Raw genomic sequence first — 26,338 nt, 5'->3', positions numbered from 1 at the left:
GCTAATTCAACATAACAAACTCATTAAGAACACAATTAAAAATGCATCATATGGCCAGGCACGGTGGCACACACCTGTAATCCCAGCACTTTGGAGGCCAAGACGACCTGAGGTCAGGAGTTCGAGACCAACCTGGCCAAAGTGGTGAAACCTCATCTCTACAAAAAAATACAAAAATTCACTGGCTGTAATGGTGGGCACCTGTAATCTCAGCTACTCAGGAGGCTGAGGCAGGAGAATTGTTTGAACCCAGGAGGTGGAGGTTGCAGTGAGACGAGATGGTGCCACTGTACTCTAGCTTGGGTGACAGAATGAGACTCCATCTCAAAAAAAAAAAAAAAAATGCATCATATCATTGAAATTCATCATATATATTTAAATAAGAGCAATAAGTATTTTTCTTCCTAAAGTAATGTTGAATTTTCCATCTTTGTTTAATTCAAGTAAGACCACTGAGTACTCATTTCCATTTTGAGCAGTCATTTTAACTTTACATGTCAAAGCCTATTAAAATGAAATAATATCTATAATTATGTTTTTTCCTTTTTTTAATTTAGAATTTTAAATTTATTTTAACTAGCTATCTTTTTTCTTCCATAATATCCAAAATCCACAATTAAGTGGGCCTCCAGAAGATAAATAAAGCAGTGTCAGTTTCTAACTATTTATTCTGATTTATTATTGAAAATACACCTTCCTTTCAACTCACGTTTTTCAACCTTAATGATCCTTTTTATCTCCACCCTTCATGTGTGAAACTGGGCACTGACTTCCTGGATTCAACCTGGGCTCAGTGTCATCAGCATCCATAACCTTTTTATCTCTTTTTTGTAATCTTTTAATTTATGTTCAGGGGTACATATGCAGGTTTGTTATGGAGGTAAACTCATGTCATGAGGATTGGGTGTACAGATATCTTGTATTTATTAATGACAATCATATATAATGTAGTTAAGCATATCTGGAAGCTAATCAGTACATAGCTTTGAAAAACAGTGATGTGTTCTCAAATCCAAATAGTACTCCACATTTATTATTTTTATTATATATTTTGCTTCATTTTTCTCAAAACTATTATGTACTTACAAACAAATCATGCTAACATTATTTCTCTGTTATAAGATTATTTTTTATTTGAAATCAAAATCAATTTCTCCATTACATATCAAATCCGTCACCAATCCCCATGAACAGTTCTCTCAGAACACATACTGAAACTAATTCTTCATATCTCCATGGCTATCACACAAGTCCTGGTTTCTCTCTTCTCTTATGTGAACTTCTTAAATGTTTTATTACTCCCATTTTTGTCCCCTCATCCATTTTTCCATCAGACACAGTGATCGTCATTGCTCCAACTCACTTAGCAGTCCAGTTCTTTGAACTGGCCGTCTTTGTTTGGCCTTCTCACCATTCCCCCGGCTGGAAACTCAGTGCTAGGCATCTTTAGCTCCTTCTGCTATTGAAATGCTGTTTGTCATTTCCCCAACCCCTCACCATATGAAATTATCTTTTTGTTCTGTTTATTATTTATCTCTCATAACTAGAATATATAAGCACTGTGGGAGCAGAGTCTTGCCCACAGCTGTATCTCTGGCACCTGGAACAGTGCCAATTATGTAGTAACTTCTTTCAATAATGTGTCATAGGAATATCAGCCTGCTAATGAGGGACTTCTGAAATCCCATAGGGTGCATAGAAAATAAAAGACTACTAGGAAAATTAATTTAGACAAAATTCAGTGTTACATTACCTTGCATGTTTCTTTAGCCATTAGACAGGAAATTTAGAGACTAGCAAGGTAGACAAATGTCTGTGCTATCTCAGTGCAGATGTTTATTCTTCATCAAAATATAGTGTATAGCACCATGCTGAATATACCGTAAAGTTAAAAGAAACTAACAAAACAATAGCAACAAAATATTGCACAGCCTTCTCCCTGAGTAGGCATGAATTCTTTTGCTCTGTCCATCCTTTGGCTCAGGTCGAAAAAAGAAATGCTGTCTTCCTCAGCTCTTCTTTTTTTCCTCATAGCCTATGTCTAATCCATCAGTATATCTTGGGAGACATATTCTCAAAATATATCCAAAATACAACCACTTCTCAAAATCTCTGCTGGTACCAACCTAGTCCAAAGCACCATCTCTCACCTGGATTTTTGCAGTAGTTCCTGATGTGTCTCCCTGCCTCAACTCTTGCACCATATCACTATATTTTCAACATAATAGCTCAAGTCATTTATTAAATCATACGTCAAATGTCGTATCTTTTCATGATACTCCAGTTTTTCCCTTCTCAGAGCAAAAGCCAGACTCTTTAGAGTGGCCTATGGAGACCTACCTTATTTGGTCTCCTTCTAACTTACTGACCTCATATCCTGACACTTGCTGTCTCTCTGTGACCAGACTATACCAGCTGCCTTGCTGTTCTTTGAACCTGCCAAGAATATCTTCACTTCAACGCCTTTCATTTACCATTTCTTCTTCCTTGCCTGCACTCTGTTTCCACTTGGTTTTCTATCTTATTTCCTTTATGTAATGAATTATATTTACCACCAAATAATCCATGTAAATATAATCTGGATATTTCTTAGAAAATAGTGATAAATATGTCTTAAATGTGTGGTCCAACATAGAATTTAAGGAAATAGATTTTTACCCAAATGTTTAGATTGAAACCCAGCTCTGCCACTTAGAGGTTTTTCTCTAAATTCTTATAAATCCCCACTGTTCTTTTGGTAAAATAGGTATAAATACCCATCTCATTGAGTTACTCAGGAGGTTAAATTAGATAATGTGAAGTGCTTGTCTAGCTCATAGTAAATGCTTAGTACTATTTTTAGTTTACATAATTCCTGCCCAATATTTATAATTGTATTGACATAGAATCAGGTTAAAAATATAATGTGCATATTATTTTTTTCCACTGGAAAGTTAATCCTACAAGTTTTTCCATGCTGATTAAAAAGTCTTAAAAGGAGAAAATAATTTTGAATCCTATTTATATAATGGCATGCATTACAGGTGCCATGATTTAGCCATATTTCATCATTTTAAATTGTTTCACTTTCGGTTCTCTTTTATGATTGCATTTCAATATATATTCACCTAAATATGGTATCCCCTTTTTTGTAATTAAATAGTTTAATTATCAGCTGGGCATGGTGATTACTTCCTATATCCCAGCTGCTTGAAAGGCTAAGGTGGGAGTATTGCTTGAGTGCAAGAGTTCAAGGCCAGCCAGGGCAACACAATCAGACCCATCTCTAAAAAAGAAAAAAGAGTCAAAAATATTTCATTAGTGTAAGTTCATAGATGTAACATTATTGGTTGAAGGGATCTGAAACTTATTTATGACTCCTCTGAAATTTACTCATTTTTTTCACATGCATGGTTTGAATTTATAGTGCTAAAATATAAAAAATACACATACTAGTTCCATTTTTGTTGTTTAGAAAAAAAACTGAGAAAAAAAAAACATCTGATTTAGTGCTAAATGAATCAAGGACAATATTTATAGTGATTTAATCCATTTGTTATCAGCTTTAGGACAAACTAAAGTACATGATATCCAAGTTACTTCTTTAAATTCATGTAATTGTTAAATCTTTGTATTAAGTAGCTGTTTACTCACAATACATTTTTAACTAGAACGAATTAGTAAGAAACAATAGAACATCAGAAATTGTAGTTATTTGATCATTTCTTTAAAAATTAAGAAATAATCATGTATCTGCTGAATTAGTATTTACAGATCAAGAAGAGCATAAAGACATTGTTTGAAATTGATGTGTGTAAATACAATGGTGTGCCTCTAAAAATTAGAAAAAATTGAAATTTTTATTTCATCTCAAAACTGTTGTGCCTCTTTGATCATTGGGCAAATCTGCCTTTCTCTTTCTTATCCAGAAGGTAAAGTAACTGATTGATCCAGTTACCCTACTGTTAACCATTCTACAGAGATCTTCTCATTTAAAACTTTGATACATGAATACTGTCCTGAAGAAAATTAAATGATTGCAAAGTAGTGAAATCTAACAATAGAGACAAGAGGAATGAGTATGTGTTATTTCTATTTAATATGACTATTTTCTCTAATATTTTACTTAACTGAATAGATCAAAACCTGTAATAAGGTAACCTATACATAACAATACTGATTATTATATTTTCTAACTTTCAGTATAAAGAACGTAACTCCAAAAGTAGGAGACCCTGAGACTCGTAAAGCTATTCGCCGTGCCTTTGATGTGTGGCAGAATGTAACTCCTCTGACATTTGAAGAAGTTCCCTACAGTGAATTAGAAAATGGCAAACGTGATGTGGATATAACCATTATTTTTGCATCTGGTTTCCATGGGGACAGTTCTCCCTTTGATGGAGAGGGAGGATTTTTAGCACATGCCTACTTCCCTGGACCAGGAATTGGAGGAGATACTCATTTTGACTCAGATGAGCCATGGACACTAGGAAATCCTAATCATGATGGTGAGTACATGTTTGTTTTACAGTGTAAATACTTCTGTTATTATTTCAGAATACCCAAGAGATTTAACAATTTACAAACTTAAGGTACAGATTCTAAATTTACTTTTAAAATTACAAAGCAATATGTAAGCATATTTTATAGCATATTAGGATAAGAATTTGTGTGGGTCATTAGATAATATAGTTACATATGTGTTCTTTTGATTAAAGATTAGAACCTTACACTGTATCTATAAATACTCTAAAGTAAGTTTTATCTTCTTCACGATGTGATTCCTTAAAAGATTTTATAGTCAGTATTAAGTCATTAACGTGGAATACCTATTAAGAAAATTCTGCTGTTTTTTACACCTTATCGCAGCGTTTCTACTTGTAATTTAATCCTGATTAGCATCTGTAGTCTGGCTTCTACAGTATCTTTTCTACATTATTTTCTTTTTTTTTTTTTTTTCTCCTTTTTGAGGTGAAGTTTTGCTGTTGTCGCCCATGCTGGAGTGCAGTGGTGCAATCTCAGCTCACTGCAACCTACACCCTCCTGGGTTCAAGTGATTCTCCTGCCTCAGCCTCCCAAGTAGCTGGGATTACAGTTGCCTGGCACCACACTCAGCTAATTTTTGTATTTTTAGTAGAGGCGGGGCTTCACCATGTTGGTCAGGGTGGTCTCTAACTCCTGACCTCAGGTGAGCCACCCACCTCGGCCTTCCAAGGTGCTGGGAAGCCATGAGCCACCATACCCAGCCTAGTTTCTATTCTATTATTACCTTTCTAGTCTATAATTTTTGCAGGCCAGGTGCAGTGGCTCACACCTGTAATCCCAACACTTTGAAAGGCCAAGATGAGAAGATCCCTTGAGCCCGGAGTTCAATACCAGCCTGGGTCTGTTTTTTAAACAAACTCCCTATGTTTTTAAAAAAAAATTAACATTAAGAAAAAATATATATATATAAATATATATATATATATTTGTCTCTCATCTATTTCATTGGTCTCCCAATCTGATGGGACTATATAATTTATTATATTTTTATTACATCTTAATTTTTACCAAAGATCATTTTTTGCAACTGTTTGCCAACATATCTATCAGTTTTCTAAGACTTACAATTATTCTGATATGCAAAAATAATGTAAAACTCAAAAACTTCAATAACTTTTAGCTACTTAATATGAGAGTAGTTACTTAATATAAAAGGCATGTGTTTCTTCCTAGTCAACAATACATATTTCAATTCTGTGTTTTAAAAAATTTACAGTTATAGGATCATAGAATAATAAGATTTCTATATAGCCATATCGCCAGTTTTTATTGTGAAGACTTATTTTTCTTCTGATTGTAGAATGTTATTCAACTATAAGTGTACATTTATTTAATGACAACGAATCACGTAATAAAACTCTTAATTTCACCTTGATGAGTTAACCCTAGTCATGACATTAAGCTTTGTTTGTTCATAAGAGGGTTCAGTTACCTGGATTAGTGTAATTAATAGCCTTGCAGTTTTAGGATGCCCAGGGTTCTGTCATGTTTTGGATAGGAAAAATTAGGTTGAGTTAAATTTCAGATAACATCAATTTCAAAGAATAAATATAATAAATAACTGTTGATGTTTTCCAAAATAAAGTATATAGTAGTAAGATGATTTTTTTCAAATGGTTATTCATAGTTGTATGTGATGTAATATTAAATTATTATTACATTTTTAAGAACAGGTTTGAAGACTAGTGGAGATTTTACTATAATAGAATGAAAAGCCAAAAAGTTTACAGGCAAACAGACTTATGTTTACATGCTGGCTAATTATTCAAAAATGTGTAGACTTGTTTTTACCATGCAGTTTATATTGCAGGTCTGTAAGCATTATAAGTAGAAGTGCTTTTCATGCAAGCATGTTTAACCTACTCTGTACCTGAGCGTCTAATAATAAAATATCTGAAACATGGTAGTTGGGGCATACCAGTTTGACACATAAATCATTTAAAATAAAACATGTTTTTTTTTTTTTTTTTCAAAATCACACAGGGATTCTAGTTAAATAATTCAGACTTCTTCAAGTCAATTTAAAAAAAAATTTTAATAATATAAGAAATGCTTGCATTCTAAATGATTGACAAGAATAGCACTTATAATGGTAGAATTTTACTGACACAGGCTGCATTTACTTCCAGGGGAAAGATTTTCTTTTAATATTCTGAAAAGATAAAATTGTATTTTATTGCAATAATGGATCTAATCATTACAACAATTGTAAATCTATAGTTTTGAAGATGTGTCAGTTTGGCTTTGTGACCTCTTAAATTTAAAATTATTAAAATCCTATATGAAAGAAATGTCTATCAAGTTCCCTATATTTTGTCTTAAAATATTGAAGTCCTCCATGAGGAAGGTTGCATGAATTCTTTAGCTATACGCTTTATTAGCTGGGTTTTTTTTTTTTTTTCTTTTCTTTCTTTCTTTCTTTTTTTTTTTTTTCAGAGACAGGTTCTCGCTACTTTGCCCAGGCTGGACTTGAACTCTTGGGCTGAAGCAATCCTCCTGCCTTAGCTTCCTGAGTAGCTGGAATTACAGTATTACCTGGTTTTTAGGCATCAACCAACACTCTGAAAATAAAGAAAATGTTTTGGGAAAAAAATCTACAGGGAGATTTTATGAGAAGAAATAATAATGTTTACACGGATTTGAGTGTGGTCAGTGCTTAGAATACTTAATAGTTTTGTATTATTTAAGAATTTTTCCAAGGAATGTATATGTGGGAAAAAATTCTGAAATATAACGTGGCCTAAGGGGGACAATCAAGTCAATGCACTTTTGGCTAAGTGTATTCATCAGTCAACTTCCGTAGTATGTTAAATACGTGTCTTAACAACTCTGGAAGTATAACATTCTTTACACATAGACAAATGACCAAAAAATGTAAACAAAACAATTGTTTAATGTTTGATTTTTTATTTGGAGAAAACTTTGTCTTTACCTGTCTAACAAGAACGCTGTGGATTAAGAAAATGTGGCACATATACACCATGGAATACTATGCAGCCATAAAAAAGGATGAGTTTGCGTCCTTTGTAGGGACATGGATGCAGCTGGAAACCATCATTCTTAGCAAACTATCACAAGAAGAGAAAACCAAACACCGCATGTTCTCACTCATAGGTGGGAACTGAACAATGAGCTCACTTGGACTCGGGAAGGGGAACATCACACACTGGGGCCTATCATGGGGAGGGGGGAGGGGGGAGGGATTGCATTGGGGAGTTATACGTGATATAAATGATGAATTGATGGGTGCTGACGAGTTGATGGGTGCAGCACACCAACATGGCACATGTATACATATGTAACAAACCTGCACGTTATGCACATGTACCCTAGAACTTAAAGTATAATAAAAAAAAAAAAAAAAAAAGAACGCTGTGCTGGTGAATGAGCCTGAAGGAAAGGATTCTGCAAAATAATAGTGTTTCAGAATTTCAAGAGATTAGGGACACATTAATTGACTGTTGAAAATGTGATGCCATAAAGATTTACTGCTTAATTGAAATTCAAACTTTTAACCAGCAACAGCAGGGCAGCTAGAGTAGTGTCCGGCTGAAGTATTGATCGTTTATCAAAAGAACAGCCTCTGTCTTTGCTTGTGGTACTGGTGGCTGTGGGGAGAATTAATTCATTTTTACATTCGCGATTCTAACTATGTGTGAGACTATCTTTTTATATCACAAATATGCAAGGCACAATTCTGACATCTTCATTGATAAACTTTTTGTTTTCTTTATTCTAGTCCTGGAATGCCCCCCTGGCTTACTTACCTGGATTATTTTCTTTCTCTTCTATTCACAGCTCTTGAGCAGCTAGGAAACAGAGCAGCTAGGAAACAAAGCAGCTTGTTTATTTAGCAAAAATGCAAATGAAAGAGCCTCTTGATAAGTACCCAACACATTTTCCATAGCATATTGCTCAGCTAATGAAGGCAATTTGAATTCTGTCTACCTTAAAAGAGATAAACAGTGTCTTAGGCTGCCAGTAACCCTTAATTCATTGTTATCTACTTTCCTATCAATTTGCTAATAGTCATACCTTTTGAAAATTGAAGCTAAAGACCATTAAGCGAATTACAAAATAGTTTTATTAAAATAAACACATTCACACACACTTATATACACAACCCTAATACAAATAATGCCTTTTTTAAGATTTTTTATTTTCGTGGAATGAATCAGCAACACAGTTAACATCGTTAACTATTTTAAAACATGCAAATTAATTCAAAATAGAAAATATTTATCATGATAGTAGTTTTAAAAAATATACATTGCCTGAATGTGAGTTGGAAAATTTAACTCCAGCAAAATGTTAAGATTCATTGTGAGCAACAATAGGACATTGTTTCCTTGTCTATGGTTAAAGTTAAAATGGTGCTATCAATGTAAAACAAACATATCACAAGGATTCTTCCTAATTAGACAAGCATCTACAGCAGTAATATAATTTTAAATGGATACTCTCCAAGCAAAGCAGGTTATCTATTAAAATAATATGTAAAACTTATGACAGAAAAATATCTAGAGGCATATCCTATTTTAACACATAGTTGCAATTTTATTAAAAAGAATACATTGCAGTGACTCTGCTTGCTGTCAGGAAGTTCACTGCCTAACATAAGGAGATAACCAGGAAGGTTATCAATGCTGTTGTAGCAGGCTGTCAAACAAAAAGAGAAAAATTATGATAAAAATGTCATCTGAGACATCAAAACCATTAAATTCAATTCATTATTCACTGTGAAGTGATTGACATCTACATCCAAACCCACTCATTCCTGAATACACCTAGTTTAAGTTAAATATGTTCATGGTGTGATACTTGAGTCAAAGGACAGGACTCAGGCTGACCTTGGAGAGTTAGCTTTCTGTAACTGAGATGTCCATTTGGTGCCATACTACAGAAAACACCTGTGTAGAAGTAAACCTAAGCCTTCTGCAGGTTTAACTCTGCACAGGTTTACCTCAGGTTTGCCTTCCCAACCTTTCCTGCTCATTTTGCAACTGCACTGCTATATAATGTTTCTCAGAGGCCTACAAAATTTGAACTTTAATATTTGAGGAAAGAAAGAGTTAATACTGCATTAGTCCATTCTCAGACTGTTATGAAGAACTACCTGAGAAAGGGGAATGTGTAAAGAAAAGAGGTTTAATTGACTCACAGTTCTACATGCTGTATGGGAGACTTGGCTGGGGAGGCCTCAAATGAACTTAAAATCATGGTAGAAGTGCTAAGGGAAAGCAAGCATATGTACACATGGTGGGAGGGAAGAGAGAGAGAGAGTGAAGGGAAAGTGCTACACAGTTTTCAACAACCACATCTCCTTAGAACTCGCTCAGTATCACAAGAACAGCAAGGTGCAAATCTGCCCCATGATCCAGTCACCTTCCACCAGGCCCCTTCTCCAGTATTGAAGATCAGATACCAACTGGATATTTACGAAGATGCCTATTAGTCAGTACAACCAACTGTGAGAATATTGTCTAAATTAATCTGTCCTGGAGTTTTTGAAAAGGAAAGGACTTGATACGGACAGTCAAGGACCTTAACTCATCCTTAACTTATTAAGATTTTAAATTCTAAAAATATTAACTCTACCACATTTTTCTTATCATGTTTTAAAACTGGAGAATGAACTCCCTCAATAATTTGGCTTTCACATCTATTACAGAGGATTTATATGTTTGTTTTTAAAAACATGACTTCTTTCCTTTTTTACTGGAATGAGCTTCATTTTACTGAATCTATTTCATTTTACAAGACTGGTAACCCAAAGTTTCATAGTACTGACTTTTTAAAAACCTTTCAATTACATAGCCTTACATGATTACTATGCAGTCTCTACTTGGTTATTTATTTTTAGATCTTTGTGTGCAGTTGGAAAACAGCAGAAAATTTGATATAGTCACATTCACAAAAATATGTCACTTGTTAGTATTACACAAATGTATAAAAGGATCACGAACATTAAAATGCATATAATATAGAGTTCTTAATAAAGGGAAGCAGATTAAACCAGAAATTCCTATGGCTTAACACAACTGATTTTATTTCTTGCCCTTGTGGTGCGATAAAGCAGCTCTGTCCAAACACTCTGTCAGAGACACCAAGAATAACGAAGGCTTAGCATCAACACATGACTTTGGAAGTTACCTCAGGTGTCAACGTCCAGGCAGCAGTTGATAAATTTGCTCATGTGAGGGATTTATATGCCATCCCCTGGTATCTGTGGGGAATTGGAGGACTCCCTGCCGACACCGAGATGCACAGATGCTCAAGTGCCTTATATAAGATGGTTTAGTATTTGCATATAACCTGTGCACAATCTCCTGTATATTTTAAGTCATCTTTAGCCTACTTATACTACCTAGAACAAGGCAAATGCTATGTAAATAGTGGTTATACTGCAATTTTTAGAGAATAAGGGCAAGAGTTAAAGAGTCTGTACATATTCAGTACAGATGCAATCGTGTATTTTTTTTGTTCAAATATTTCAATCCATGGTTGATTGACTTCATAGATGCAAAAGCCATGGATATGGAGGGCCAACTATTCTACTAAACTGTTTCATTTCTCCCCTGGTTGCACTAAAGTGCAATACTGTGGCCACACCTAATCACAAGGAAGGCAGGAGAAAGGTGACAGGTTTAATGAATAGCTAGTCCATGTCTGCTGCAACAATATGTTGAGAAGTAAATCAATACTACTTGGATTTTATATATACTTTGAATCTCTTGGTAAGTTGTTATGTTATAAGCTGTGTAACTAAAAAGAAATAAAAGTTGTTTGCATAATAACAGCATGTAAACCATAAGACATGAGAATTAAAATGTTCTCAGATCCTTATATTGTTTTAGCATTAAGGAATTAATTTTTTACTGTATTAAGTGGGCATAGTAAATGTTCAAGGATAACCAATAGTAGAAGAGGTAACAATAGAAGGAAACCAAAGTAAATTTTAAATTGCAACAGAAAAAACTATAATTTTTAGAAAACAAGCAAATAAAAATTATAGCATAAAAAAGCAAATAAAGTGATCAGATAATATGATAATTTTAAAATTTCAAACATATCAGTAACCACAATGAATATAATTGAACTAAACTTGCCATTTACAAAGTAAAGTTGTTGGAATAAATAGAAATAAAATTCTATCTATAGTTTATAATAATTTATATACAAAATGTTATAGCAAGTGACAGTGAAGATGTGAATCAGCAAGAACATTTATACCTGCTATGTAGGAGTATAAATTGTTCAGACAGTTGGAGAAAAGTTTGGGATATAAATTGTTCAAACAGTTGGGGAAAAGTTTAGAGGATAAATTGTTCAAACAGTTGCAGAAAAGTTTGGCAAAAAACTAGCAAAAGTGAACATTTATGCAAATATTTACCGAATTTTTTTTTTTTTTTTTTTTTTTGGTTTATTGGCATTCTAAAGAAAGCCTTACCCTTGTGCATTAGTACATATATACAAGAATGTTTTCATGGCATCATTGCTTTTAATAGCCAAAAAAGAAGGACCATTTAAATGTTAGTAGAATGAATATATAAAATTCTTATTTATTTACAATGTGGAGTATTAAGAGACAAGGAAATATAGTACAACGGCTACAAGCAACAATCTAGATGAATTTTAAAGACAATAATGAATGAATAGGGAAAATTGCAAAAGACTAGATACAATATAATGACATTTTTTCTAAGGTTCAAAACAAACAAAATATATATTCCATGTGGATGTAGGCATGTAAATGTGCTTTTTGAAACAGCAAAGGATACCACAAATTTGAGGATAGTGATTAGTTTTGAAGGAGGTAGAAGAGTAGAAAAACAACAAACATACATGAGTAGATGTAAAGGAGTTGGCAATATTCTGTTTTGAAGTTGGGATGGCAGGTTTTCAGATGCATGTTATTATGTTTTATAATTTACAATAAGGTGTATTTTGCTGTATATCTCTAACTATAATTACATAGTATCATAGGGTCTTGCTGAGCATATTGAACCCAAATAAATATTCTTTGATCTTAATTGAATTTTACCAGTCACATTGAATTGAAGTTTTCATGCAAAATGGAGCATTTGAATTGAGAATTGAAAGAAAAGTGTAATTCTGACAAAGAGAAATGGGAAGAAAGAAATGTTAAAGCAAAAGAACTATATGGGAAAGATCATATTAAAAATGATTAGGAATATTTGTTTTTTCAACCTCAGCACTATTGGTGTTTTGGAACAGATAATTCATTGTTAGGGTAGGAAGACAGATTTTCCTATACATTACAGGCTTGATGTTTAGCAGTATTCCTGGCCTCTATCCATAGATACTGGTAGCATTTCTGAATTGTAATAACCAAATATCTCCAGTCTTTTCTAACAATCCCCTAGGAGATAAAATCATCCTCAGTTGAGAATCACTGGTCTAGAAGACAAGGTAATTAAGAGTGAATAGTAGTAATAATATGAAGACTAAGAAGATTGCTTTTATCCAATTTGTTGAAGTTAGTTAGTGACATGCTAATGAGGTTGGATTTCTCTTAGGGCCCATTGGAATCTACTGAATGCTTTTCAACAAAGGAATAAAATGAGTATACCTATAATTTAAAATATTGTATCCATGTTGCAGGATATGAGATCTATTAAGGTGTAAAATATGAAGGGTTGAGTATGACCTGTTCTGAGCTTATTTCTCTATTGAAATAGTTTTATGGCCTTTTATCAATATTATCTCCCATACTATTACTTTTTTTTTTTTTTTTTTTTTTTTTTTTGAGAGGGAGTCTCGCTCTGTCGCCCAGGCTGGAGTGCAGTGGCCGGATCTCAGCACACTGCAAGCTCCACCTCCCGGGTTCACGCCATTCTCCTGCCTCGGCCTCCCGAGTAGCTGGGACTACAGGCGCCCACCACCACGCCCGGCTAGTTTTTTGTATTTTTTAGTAGAGACGGGGTTTCACCGACTATTACTATTATTTATTTCAAAATATATATAGTCATGTGACACATAATTGTATTCTGGACAATGATGGACCTCATATATGATGATGGTCCCATAAGATTATAATACCATTTTTTCCTGTACCTTTTCTATCTTTAGATATGTTAATATAGATACACAAATATTTATAGTTGTGTTATAGTTACCTACAGGATTCAGTACAGGAACATAGCTGTACAGGTTTATAGCCTAGGAGCAATAGACTATACCATATAGCCTAGGTGTGTAGTAAGCTTTACCATCTAGGTTTGGGTAAGTCCACTTTAATGTTAGCACAATGACAAAATCACCTAATACATTTCTTGGAGCCTATCCCCATCATTAACTGACACATGACTGTTCTAGAGACTTACAGAGTATTAAAAATAGAATGGTTTTGAAGACACTCTACAGGCAATTGCGGGTTTTATTTAAACTAGATTATTGTACAAAATAAAACATAGAAGCATATGTAAGAAGCAATTTTTTAACTTCAGGAATTGACTTATTCAGTGTGAAAATTCTGCTAACTCCACCTGACTCTAGAGCAAGAATCCTTCCTGACTTCTCTGTAACAATTGTATTTCATGTTTGTTAAGCTTACCAGTTACAGGTTTTTAAAAATTGTGATGTCTTAAATTGTATCTTGGATATATCGAATTTTAAATTTGCTCATTCATAACAGAAAAAACTTGTTTTCTATTTAACACTGAGTTATTCAATTTCAGAGTTGAAGAAATTGTTTCATATTGTATAGTATTGAAGAAGAAATCTCAAAATAATAACTTAATTCCAATTTCTCTTACCTTATTTTTACATATATAAAATGGAACTTCATTCTCTATTACTGGCCCATATTATATTAGTCTCTCTATATATAAATTATTCAATCTAAATTTGCTAAAATTAGATAAAAGTCTCTAATTTTTTCATGTTAACTTTTTAAACCAGACTTTATTTTTTTCCCTTCATAATATATGTTTTCCAGATACATACACACATGTGTACATATATGCCTATGCAGGATACTTCATATCATATATAAATTAAACAAAATTTTTAAATATTGTAATTTAGGTTATTTCTTTAGAGTAAAATTGACACTTTGTTAGAACTTTCTTTTTGCATGCAAACACTGACTGATTTTTTATAGCCACCTAAAAAATTTAATTTTGTTATTAAATGTCTGTTGGATAGAATATTAGATCATGAAAACAGCATCATTTAGCTCTGGTATGTTTACTAATTTGGGACAGTGACAAAGAAGGAAATACTAACAAGAATATGCATCTATATGCATACTAAGTACTTTTTAATGATTACACATTAAACCAGAGGCCAATAACCCCTGTTTAAAGTGAAAGTTTTTACCTATGAAAACTTTTTATTGTAATGATTTTACTGACATAGTTTATTGACAAAATTTTAGCCAGATGACAGGGATTAATGGTTTTTGTCTAATGGAAACGTTGGAGAAATGTACATTTCTGTTATGTATGTTATTTCTTAGGAAGATGATTCAGAGAAATTAAATTGGGTATAATTTAAATTTTTTAGACTTATCTTAAGTTTCCAATGTGATTCCTGGCCTCAATAAATAACAATGCATCTTAATTTACTAATATTGAAATCAGTTTATTTAGTTAAATTTGTAGGTCTTTTCTACCTCTTAATTTCAGTTATTGTTTCTGTATGAGTTTCTGCCTTGAAAACAATAACTGCATTTTATGCCCACTTCCTTCCATCATAAACTCCTGTTCAGTCCTTCAAGACCCTTATCTAATCAACCTAATAATCTTTTCCTAATCACTTTCTTCATATAACTTTACACCTTCCTTTGTAAGTTTGTGGCATGCATGGAAATATAGCACATTTCCATGACTATCTTAAGAATATAATGAATTCTTACGGAATAAATGAAATCAAACTAGAGGCAATGTACTTTACAGAATAAACTTTTAAACAGAATAGATTATAAGTTTGGCATTTACTCAATATATCTAAAACAATGATTTTACTCAAGTAGTAGAAGTACTTCGAGTAGGACTCTTCACACTTGAGGCTGAAGATACTGAAGAAAATAAGAGAATCTTTGAGGAATCATTGGGAAATACTTCTCTTTATCTATGTTTATTATCAACTTATATAATTTATTCTTAACTAACCTAAATTGCCATGATTTATTTTTCAGCCTTAGTGCATTCTTTTCTGAACATAATCTCTTCATTTCAACACTATAAGTTGGGGTGGTGAGATGAGGAAGGTGATGAGTATCACCACACTCTTCGCTCAGGTTGAATACCCAATTCTGTCCATCTCTATTCAGGACCTTAAGGCTTTATATTCACATAATACATATGCTTTTTAGCTTATGTGAATCTCAAATGATAAGGTCAAAATAGCATACCAAAAATTATTTGCTTCATTTTCCTAAATAACTTCAACCTCATTATTTCTGTGGTACCACTCTGAGTACCACTACCCTTCCTATTCAGATTGACCCAGATATGTGACGTTAATTTACCTAGATATTTTAAATTCAACACGATACAGTCTGGTGCCTGCCTTGTTCTTCTTAGATTTGACGTAATGGGCTCTGTCAAAATCTTTCTTCTTCAAAAATACTGATGTAGCCAGATACCCACTCTGACATATTTATATCCATACATGTCCATTTCATACAGACCAAGAACAAAATGATTGTTGGTCTTCAGATAAAGACTTGCAATTTTTCTCAATGCCAATATCACATCTATTGGCAATAGAGCAATTGAGGATTAATTCTTCTGTATTTAACATCCCTTAAACTGACCACGCCTTTGTTTCTCTTTTCGTAATGTGTGGGGTGGGGAAGAAGGTGGTAGTCGAAAAGGATACAGTCACCATTTAAACAAGTTAAATATGACAATCCACTTACTTGAATACCTGGTAAATAATAAATATTAAAATAAATATTAAACCATTCGTTTATTTCCTGGTAACTGCAGTACCAACTGCACATTTTGATTTATCATTAAACCCATAATTTCTATTAAATCTTACTGTAATATGGTTTATAATATTTTTAATCATATAAACAATATATTTGTGTAAATTTTTTTTAACTGGAAGTTAGAAAATTATTAAAATCTCTAAGACTTTCACTCAAAGATAACCACTGCAGGTCTGATAAATTTAATCCCTCTCCTCAGTAGATATATATTAATTACTAGATAAAGCAGAGATGTAAATCTGGGCAGCTATATGTACAATTGTTATGAATTGTTCATAATTTTAAAATATGTCTAATGACTAATACATAGCTTTAAAATATGTCTGATGAGTAATATCTAAAGAGTCTTAATATTCTGGCATGTGATTTAATATAATAGGATTATTTTAATGGCGAAAATTCAGGTTATCTCTAATTTTAGCTCTTAAATATACTCTAATGAACACATTTATGGCCAGGCGCGGTGACTCACACCTGTAATCCTAGCACGTTGGGAGGCCCAGGCAAGCGGATTGCCTGAGCTCAGGAGTTCAAGACCAGCCTTGACAACATGGTGAAACCGCGTCTCTACTAAAATACAAAAAAAAAAAAATAGCCATTCGCCTGTAGTCTGTAGTCCCAGCCACTCGAGAGTCTGAGGCAGGAGAATTGCTTGAACCCAGGAGGCAGCGGTTGTAGCAAGCCGAGATGGTGCCACTGCACTCCAACCTTGACGACAGAGTGAGACTCCGTCTCAAAAAAAAAAAAAAAAGCATATTTATGTGCATAAAATTTAGTTTACCACTCTAGCGATTTCTTTAGAATAGAGTCACATAATTATTTGGTCAAGGAACATGAACATTTTTAAAGAACTTAATACGTTGTTATGTGGTTTTTCAAAAATGCAGAGCCAGTTTATACTCCTACCAGTAATATATAAGAGGGACAGTTCATTTGACCCTGAACATAACAATAACTATGAAAGTAATAGTGAAAATAATAACTAAATTGCAAATAATAATAGTATTACTGAATATCAAATTCTGTTAGGTGCCATAGGTGAATTTTTATTTAATCATCACTGAACCTCTATTAAGTAGATTCTGTTATTATCTTAACTTTACAGATGAGGAAAGTGAAACACAAAGAATTAGATAATGTGTCTGAGGTAATAGTTGTAGGTGGGGATTCAGGTTATGTATCCAGATCGGATGGCTGCACAGCAGGCACACAGATTCAACCACTCAAAGCTATCCATCTGAGTATTAACTCTAATAATACCTGATTTTTCACCTTGACCAATCTAATAGATAAAAATTTAATTTCACTGATTTACATACTTTGTTAATACTGAAAGGCACATATTTTTGTGTGGATTACTCTATTGTATGTGTTTTGTGAATTTTCACTATTTTCTGCCTTTGTGCCTATTATACTACTCTACTGAGTTATTTTCATTAATTTGTAAGACATCTTTAAATAGAAAGGATATTAAATGATTATTTCATTTTCTTCCGCTTGGTTATTTCTAGGAAGTAGGAGAGAGCCAAACTTTTTTCAAAAGAAATTATAAGGAGGCTATCTCCCTTTTACTTGCCTATGGAAAGTACCGTTCACTTATTTGGGTACCAGGCTAGCAGTTAATAGGTTATTTTCTCTGTGTTGCATTACATTTTTTCTGTCCCACAAAAATATTTTATTGATAAACTGGGAAAGGCTAGTATTCCAATTTGATCCTAATGATATTTTAATTTTAATGACATTTCACATAGAACCTCCTTTTGTCTTTTTGGAGTTTTAAATTTTCTGTATTGTAATATGTAGAATACATTTATTAATTTCTTTAAGCATAGAGTCTGATTTTTGCAGGCAGTATTTTATCTATTTTCTTTTTACAAATTTTGATGTGAAATAATTGGTTTTCTGAATTCGTGTAGGCAGCAGTTCTTTCTAATCAAAATGTTATGAAATATGCTTAGTAAGGTTATTAAGACTTTTGAAAAATATAGGAAAATATTAAAAAGAACTTAGTTTTATATTCAAAATCTCACAAAAAATTCATTCAATAGGATGTTATTCATAGTAACAGCAGAAACCAGATTAATTTCATCTTCCCACTTTCCATAATTGAATAAATTATAATTTGAGTTTAAGGCACATGTGGCTGTTGTGGTGCTTCTAAAATATTCTACAAATTCTTTGACACCTGTCCCATTGAAACATAGTTTCTAAATCATCTCCCAATGAATATGAGTCATACTTAGTGACTCCCTTCTAATGAATAGAATGTGGTAGAAGTGATGCTATGTGACTTCTGAGACTAGGTCATGACAAGGATATACTTTCTAACTAGAGATAGCACTTTCTCTCTCTCCCTCTCGTACTCTTTTATTTCACTTCAAGATATTTGACTTTGGATACAGTCTGTGTTTCAAAGAACCCCAGGCTATGTGAGACCCAAGACCCAGGTGGAGATGGACATCCACCAGTGGTCAACACCAATTTGCAAACTCTGTGAGTGAGCCACTTACCCTGAAGTAGACTTGAGCCCTCCTCAATCTAGAGAAGAATGCAGACCCAGACCGTGTCAAATTGCAATTCTCCTGGAGACCCCTAAGGTAGAACTCCTTAGCCAAGCCTTTTCCAAATTCCTGGCCCAGAACATTAAATAAATATAGCGAATGATTATCATTGTTAAAATGCAGTAAATTTTCAGAGATCAGTGATACAGCATTAGGTAAATAACATAGCTTTCTTAAAAAAAGGAAAGAAGGTTATTTTCTAGGAAATTACCTAGGAAAATAGGAATTTAAATGTCCTATTTTCTATGAAATTAAGACATTCAAGACAAAGATGTATAGCAATATTTTGAAGGTAAGAGCATAGAGAAGAGGTAGGGAAAATGTATACAAATTACTAATTGAAACCTGGCCAATTATTTTATTAACCTTATTTTTATTCAGTAGTTAATCACTATATAAAAATTGAATGCTATTAACTTTGATTCTTCTGCTTATATCAGAAAATAAAGAAGAGGGTAAAAAACTGGCAGTTATCCCTGCTTTTCCCATGTTTTGTGGAAAGAAAGTCAATAAATACGTAGACTATGTAGACAGAGAATACAAAAGCTCCCTACATATGTATAAATGGCATGTCTGTTTTTGTCTTCCATAGGTTTTTACTTGAGTCTTAAATGATGGTTTGAGTAATGCCCAAGTGTGAATTACTGTGACTTTAAGTGGAATAACCTAAAGGAGAGATGGGGTAGTATACCCACCTGACTAGGGGTATTTAATAATGGGATATACTGATGACCTATTATAAATTGTTTGAGAAGAGAATATGTTGAGAAGCACCTGAAATTTTAAGGACCCTAAATTCACTGAAGAAGAAAGATGCTGAAGTAAATTTGCAAAGCTATAAGGGGAACTAACAGATGACTGAGCATAAAATTGGAAGATGTGCTTATTATGAGAATATGTAGTAATTTTTCTACAGAAAAAATAATTCTAAGAGACATAGACAATGTCAGCATGTGAACAGTCAGCTGTAAGTGAAGAATTTATTATTTGGTGACAAAATAACCTAGAGATAATTTAGCAGAAAAACATTTTTGTGTCCCAAAATATGTTTAGAATTTTAGTTACCAGAAACATTTTAAAATGCCTTTATTGCTCACTGGCAAAGTCAAAAAAGTGATTGAGTGAATCTGGAAAACATAAATGCCTTGGCTATGATGATAGCTTATAGCAAACCAATGTTCCCATTGAGATCAAGAAAAGACAGAAAAAATAACATGCATATGTATATATATGTGTATGTGTATGTGTGTATATTCAGATACATAAGAGAACTGCCAGGATATCCAGGACATGAGATGTGACGATCCTGGCGAAAAAGGAACCAAAGAAAGGTGAGCTTACATACTAGGTGATCTTAGGGCATTTGCCAATTCTGGTTGAGACTTCAGGTTCAGGGTTGACGGTATCGTGCACAGAAGCCAAAAGAACTTTTAGGAATCTTCCGGAGATAAGGAGACATCGAATTGAAGTTTAAGGCCATGAAGGAAGCCACGATTAAGGGGCCAAGATCCGTGAGAGTAGGGAATCACTAAGATGTAAATTCCAATACTGTTTATTGTTCATTTCAAGGTTTTACCAAACTCATAAACTGTACTGGATGAAAAACTAAGAGCCAGTCAAAAAGCCACTGAAACACAAAATAAAGTTTTCAGTTGTCTCATGGTTGTGAGGCTACGAAAATTAGAGTGTAGGGCCTGTTAGGGATAATGGACTTTGGTAAACACTGCATGAGCACAGTTGGGACATCTAGAGAGTCACAGCCTAGGAACAGGGTCTTAAAGAGAATGTAAACAGACTCCTTAGTCTCTGAGAGGACACAGATGATGTGCCCAATTTTAAGTCTTTTTCAGAGGATAGGATGAATATAGATGAAAATATTATCTAGCATCTCCCCAGTATGTATACACACTGCCTAGTATTCAGGAAGGTTGCCAGGCATCCAAAAGAAACTAGACCTAGAAAAAAAATCAAGACATACACACATGATTCAGGTGTTGGAGTTATCATTCAGTCTTTAAAATAACTGTGACACATATAACTAAAAAGTAGATTTGAGGCTGCAGTTTCAGCTGTTAAATGAAATATATTGCAAAGGATCAAATAGAAACCCTAGAACTGAAAAGATACAATAACTGAAATTAACAACTGAATAGATGTGTTTCATAGAAGAATGGGCACAATAGAAGAGAAGGTGTGTAAATTGAAAGAGACTAGTATCTATCTTCCAATATCAAGAAAATAGAAAATATTCAGGCTTAAGCACAAAGAAATCAAGAACAGAGAGAGGGAGCTCTAAATGAGTAGAGATATGCATATAGGACACAATGAAAAAACATCTAACACCTGTGAAATCAGGATACTTCAAATGTGAGAAAGTGGAGAAAAAAGAATGAAAGCAATATATAAAGAAAAAATTGCAGGAAAGTTTCCAAAACAGATGAAAAACATCACACCACTGAACAAGTGTTTGAACCCCAATCCCATTGAATACAAAGATTATTACTCAGACATGTCATAGTGAAACTAGTTAAATCCAAAGAGAACATCTTAAATGCAGTCAGAAGAGGAAAAAAAAAAAAAAAAAAAAAATGAAGGCACTTTTGTTTGAGAGAGGAAAAATAAAATTGGCATCTGACTTCTCAACGTCAGCATTGAAAGTTAAAAGACAATGGTATTGACAGCTTTAACGTATTTAAAGAAGTACAGGTTCAATATTCCTTATCCAAAATTCCAAATTATTGGGACCAGAAGTATTTGGATTTTGTGGGGGAGGGGGCAGAGGCTGGGGGGTATTTGGAATATTTGCATTATATTTACCATTTGAGCATCCATAATCCAAAAATATGAAATCCAAAATGCTCCAATGAGCAATTCCTTTGAGTGTCATGTTGGCACTCACAAAGATTCAGGTTTTAGAGCATTTCAGATTTTAGATTTTTAGATTAGGGATGTTCAGCCTCTAGTACCACCTGAAACTGTATTCCAGCAAAAATATCTTTCAGAAATAAATACAAAATAATTTTCTAGATAAAGAAAATCCAAGATAATTTGTTGGCAATATATCCACACTAGAACCAATACTAATGATTTCTGGCAGATAAATATGCAGAACTTCAAGATAACCAAGACAGTCTTGAAGAAGGAAAAACTCCCATAGATAACTTTTATTATCAGATATGAGACTTTTAGTAAAACTACCAAAATCAGCAGCATATTATATTGGCATGAGTATTGGTGAGGGGACTTTATTAATAGAACTGAATAGACAATCCAGAAATAAATCCACACATCTATAGTTCTTCAGTGATAATCACTATACAGCAATAGAGTAGGGAAAAGACCTTTTTGGTAAATAATGCTAGTTTAACTGGATATCTATATGGATGGAAAAGATGAATGTTGACTCCTCACCTTATACCACATATTTTAATGTGAAAGAAAAACTGTCAAGAACTTAAAATACAGCATAATTATATACAGAGAAATATTTTAAATAGGATACAAGCTTTAACCATAAATTGGACTTCATTGTTATTAAGAACATTGGTTCATTTTTTAAAAATGCCATTAAGAATATGGAAAAATAAGTCATTTATTTGTAATAGATATTTGTAATGCCTGTCTATAAAGAAATCGTATGTAGAATATGTCATTGGAAGACAATTCTTCATGGAGATCTTGTATTTCTGTACATCTTGCAAGTGGGGTGCTAGTTACCCTTTCTTTCTGGGCTACCTTTTCACAATGTCGGTTATAAAAAATAGCCTTGACAGATACAGATAGTGTGTATCTCTCTGGAATAAAGAGCTTACTGTCCAGTATAATTAGCATAATACCTTCCTCTAGAAAAAAGAGCAGGCATGCTTATTGACCTTTATAAAATATTTTGGTTCCTTAATCTAAGAGGTTTTGTTTTCTAATGCAGCACACTGAATCTGCAGGTATCTACCTGTATACATACATATCACTCCCAGGGGATGTGGAGCAAAGTAAACTAATGCAAATATACTGATGCCCATGATGCTTGTTCTGTCATGGGTAATAAGATCTTCTGTCTCTGACCCAGGCATATTATGTCTTCCAGCATTCCATGAAATGATGACAGACTAACTTCTTGCCTCTAAAATAGGGCAAGTCTCAGACCCTTCACAGTTCTAAATGTAAACAGACAACTCCAAAATGGCAAAAAGAAATAGGTAACCCAATATAAAAATAGATAAAATACTTCAACAGGCATTTCACAGAAAAAGAATAACAAATAAGCATATGAAAATTTGTCAACATAATTACTCATCTGGAAAACCTAACTCACAACGTGATATCACTCATCCACCAGAATAGCTAATAAAAATATTGATGATAACAATTATTCAGTTATTCATGAGAATGTGGAACAGATGGAGTTCCATACAGTCCTGGAAAAGGAGAAAAAATTATATGTATATACACATACACAAACCTATGTGTTAGAACTATTTGTCACTATTTAAGCTGAACATATGCATGTCTCTTGAACAAGTATTTTAGTGTGGGGTGGGGAGTGAATATAATGGTATAATGTGATGTGATGTATGAAAACATATGTAGTGGAATATTCATAGCATTGCTATTTTTAATAGTGCCAAACTAGAACAACTCCAATATTTATCAACACCAAAAATATAAACCATTTATTTATTCAGTGGAATGAATTAAATGAATTTAATTCATATTAAATATGAATTCATTTGATTTATTTAATTTATTTAATATGAATTTAATCCATTTAATATTTGATATTTTATTTAATATGAATTTATTTAATATGAAGTTCAAAAATGAGCAGTCTAATCTGTGGTTATCAGGATCTGATAACTGTTCCTTTGGGAATGTAGCAACCAAGAAGGAGACCCAAGCAGATGGATTACCAGTAACATTCGATTTCCTGATCTGGGAATTGATTACATAGGTTTTTCAATTTATGATGATCAACTGACCTGCACACTTAGGATTTGCGCAATTTTATAGTATGTACATTTTACATTAATAAAAATTACTTAAAGTTTTTAATTTGATTAAATTAAAGAAGACTTGGGAACCCACACAATATGGCAGGCCTCTGCAGTTTGTAGTTAAGCTCTTAGAGTGCGTAGTGTCTATTTCACTCCTCCTACACTCACAACTGGAGTTTTCCAGGCTCCTGTCAGAAGTCATCCTTATATCTTAGTTGTCAAATCCATGAACCTTTTTTAGTCATCTCTTTCTTGACATCTAATTTTATTTATCCTCTGCTTTATTAAAACATTTAGCTCTTTTTAACTTCCCAGTAGGCTACTCACTCTATCTTCTACTGTTTGAACTATTCCAAGTTACTCTTCTTCAAGATTTCCTTCTTCCATGTACCTCTACATTTTCACCCACGGATTTTATTATCCTTTCTTTTGTAATCTTTCTTTATGTTTTTTCTGCCTGTTTGTTTATTACTATGGCTTAAGCTACTTATTTAATAAAAACCTGTAAAACATTAATACTGAGTCAGTTTTTCTTTGAGAGTTCCAAACCCAAATTTCACTGTTCCATAGAAATCTCATCTGAATAAATTCAAAAGTTAACTTTTCATGTCCCCAGACCTGCTGTAGTTTTTTATATTCTCTGCTTTTGTTAATATATCATCATGTAATTGTCTAAACCAGAAACCTGGTGTTATCTTGGATTTTTTTGTTTGTGTTTGATTTGTTAATTTGCCCTTTATCTCATTTTCTCTCCACAATAACATGGTTACATCAATTCTCCTCTTTATCTGTCTGTTATGTCATCCATGACACTTGCCATCTATAACACTTCTACCTTAGTTCATTATTTCTTACACAGGCATTTTGATTAGAACACAACTGGTCACCCTGACTCCAGTTTTAAACCCCAAGACTCAGTCCCACAACAAAATCATAATAGAACTGTTCATTTCATCTGAGTCTTTACTAGCCTGCACATACTTCTGTCTTAGAACCAGCAAACTTATAAAATATCCTCGAGTTTGCTTACATATCTATCTTACTCTTATAGACTTAAACTGGGACTTATTTTATTGACCTCAGAAGCCACGGTGCTTACAGCATTTTAGATGCTAAGGATATGGCTATTGAAGGGATATCTCTGTGATTTTTAGGTATTTGTATTTTTGTGTCTATTTATCAGTCTCCCTTATCAGACTAAACTCATTGAGAGTCAGTCAATGAACTTAATCTAATACTCAATAAATGTTTGCTTAATGAATAAATGCATGTAGGTGAATTAAGTTTGGCTGAAATAAACTTTGATTAGGAACTTGTAAAAGACTAAAAGATTAATAAAAAGAGCTTTAAAGTAGCTCAAAGGAAGAGAATCATATAAAAATTCAATTGAATAGTTGTGAGATAGTGAATTCATTATAGGAAAAGGAAAGATTTTTTTCTTACCCTTTTTTTTAATGATGAAAAGCTTATTTAGGAAAATTCTATTAAAATTCTTTTCTAGACATGAACAGACTGAAGAATTACCAATCAAATAGCTATCAATCTTACATTTTAGAACAATACATAAAAATAAACCTACATATATCAGTGACATCAGATCTAGATGTTTCATAAGGTGGGGAAGAAAAATAAAGATTAGTGGATCACATGTCTAGCCAAGCAAGGTAGTAGAAAAAAAAATAAGGGATGGGTACAAAGAACATTTGTATTAAATAAGCTGCTAGGGGAAACAGCAACATTGTCTCTAGAAAGGATAATACCTGATGAATAAATTGGAATGTGTTGAGAGGAAAATTATAAAAATATATAGAGAAGAGATGGATACATGGTTTAAAATTATTTAGACATTCATAAATCTTTGACAATGTATAATACCAAAGACCCCAAAACCTAATCACTTTTTTATGAAAAAAAAATAGGCTTACAAAATAGAAAATAAAATGTGTAGAAAATACAGGTACTTCTCTGAGTAAAAATAGTTTCTTGAGAAGATGTGTTCCAGGTACACAATTTATAAAAATTTGAATATCTTTAGGTTTTAAGTTGAGTTAAACCTTACTGGTTTTGAATAAAACCAGTAATTGAATATATAAAGAAATTGAATATATAAGGATATTAAATATATAAGGAAAGAGGAATAAAAACAAACTTTCTTTATGTAAGTGTGAAGAAAGATGCTTTTAATAATCTAAGAGCTATGTGTCTTTAATATTTTAGTGGACCAAGGGAGACTCTGGGATTTGGAAAACAATTGCTTATGGTTATTATTTTTGTTAGAATTGGTGACATATTGCTGG

At 33.0% G+C, this 26,338-nt stretch overlaps 1 protein-coding gene across 1 annotated transcript in view; it reads left to right on the top strand.

The window, feature by feature from the left end:
* MMP16 (matrix metallopeptidase 16) overlaps positions 1 to 26,338 on the top strand; it is a 276,165-nt gene that overhangs the window by 155,655 nt on the left and 94,172 nt on the right. The window contains exon 4 of the mRNA XM_023222878.2: positions 4,183 to 4,487. Within this exon, the coding sequence (XP_023078646.1) occupies positions 4,183 to 4,487 (305 nt within the window). The remainder of the gene's footprint in view (positions 1 to 4,182; positions 4,488 to 26,338) is intronic.

The sequence above is a fragment of the Piliocolobus tephrosceles genome, chromosome 7 (assembly GCF_002776525.5).
Source record: "Piliocolobus tephrosceles isolate RC106 chromosome 7, ASM277652v3, whole genome shotgun sequence".
NCBI lineage: Eukaryota > Metazoa > Chordata > Mammalia > Primates > Cercopithecidae > Piliocolobus > Piliocolobus tephrosceles.
Note: the sequence above shows the minus strand (reverse complement) of the source record. Positions and strands in the feature narration are given on the sequence as shown.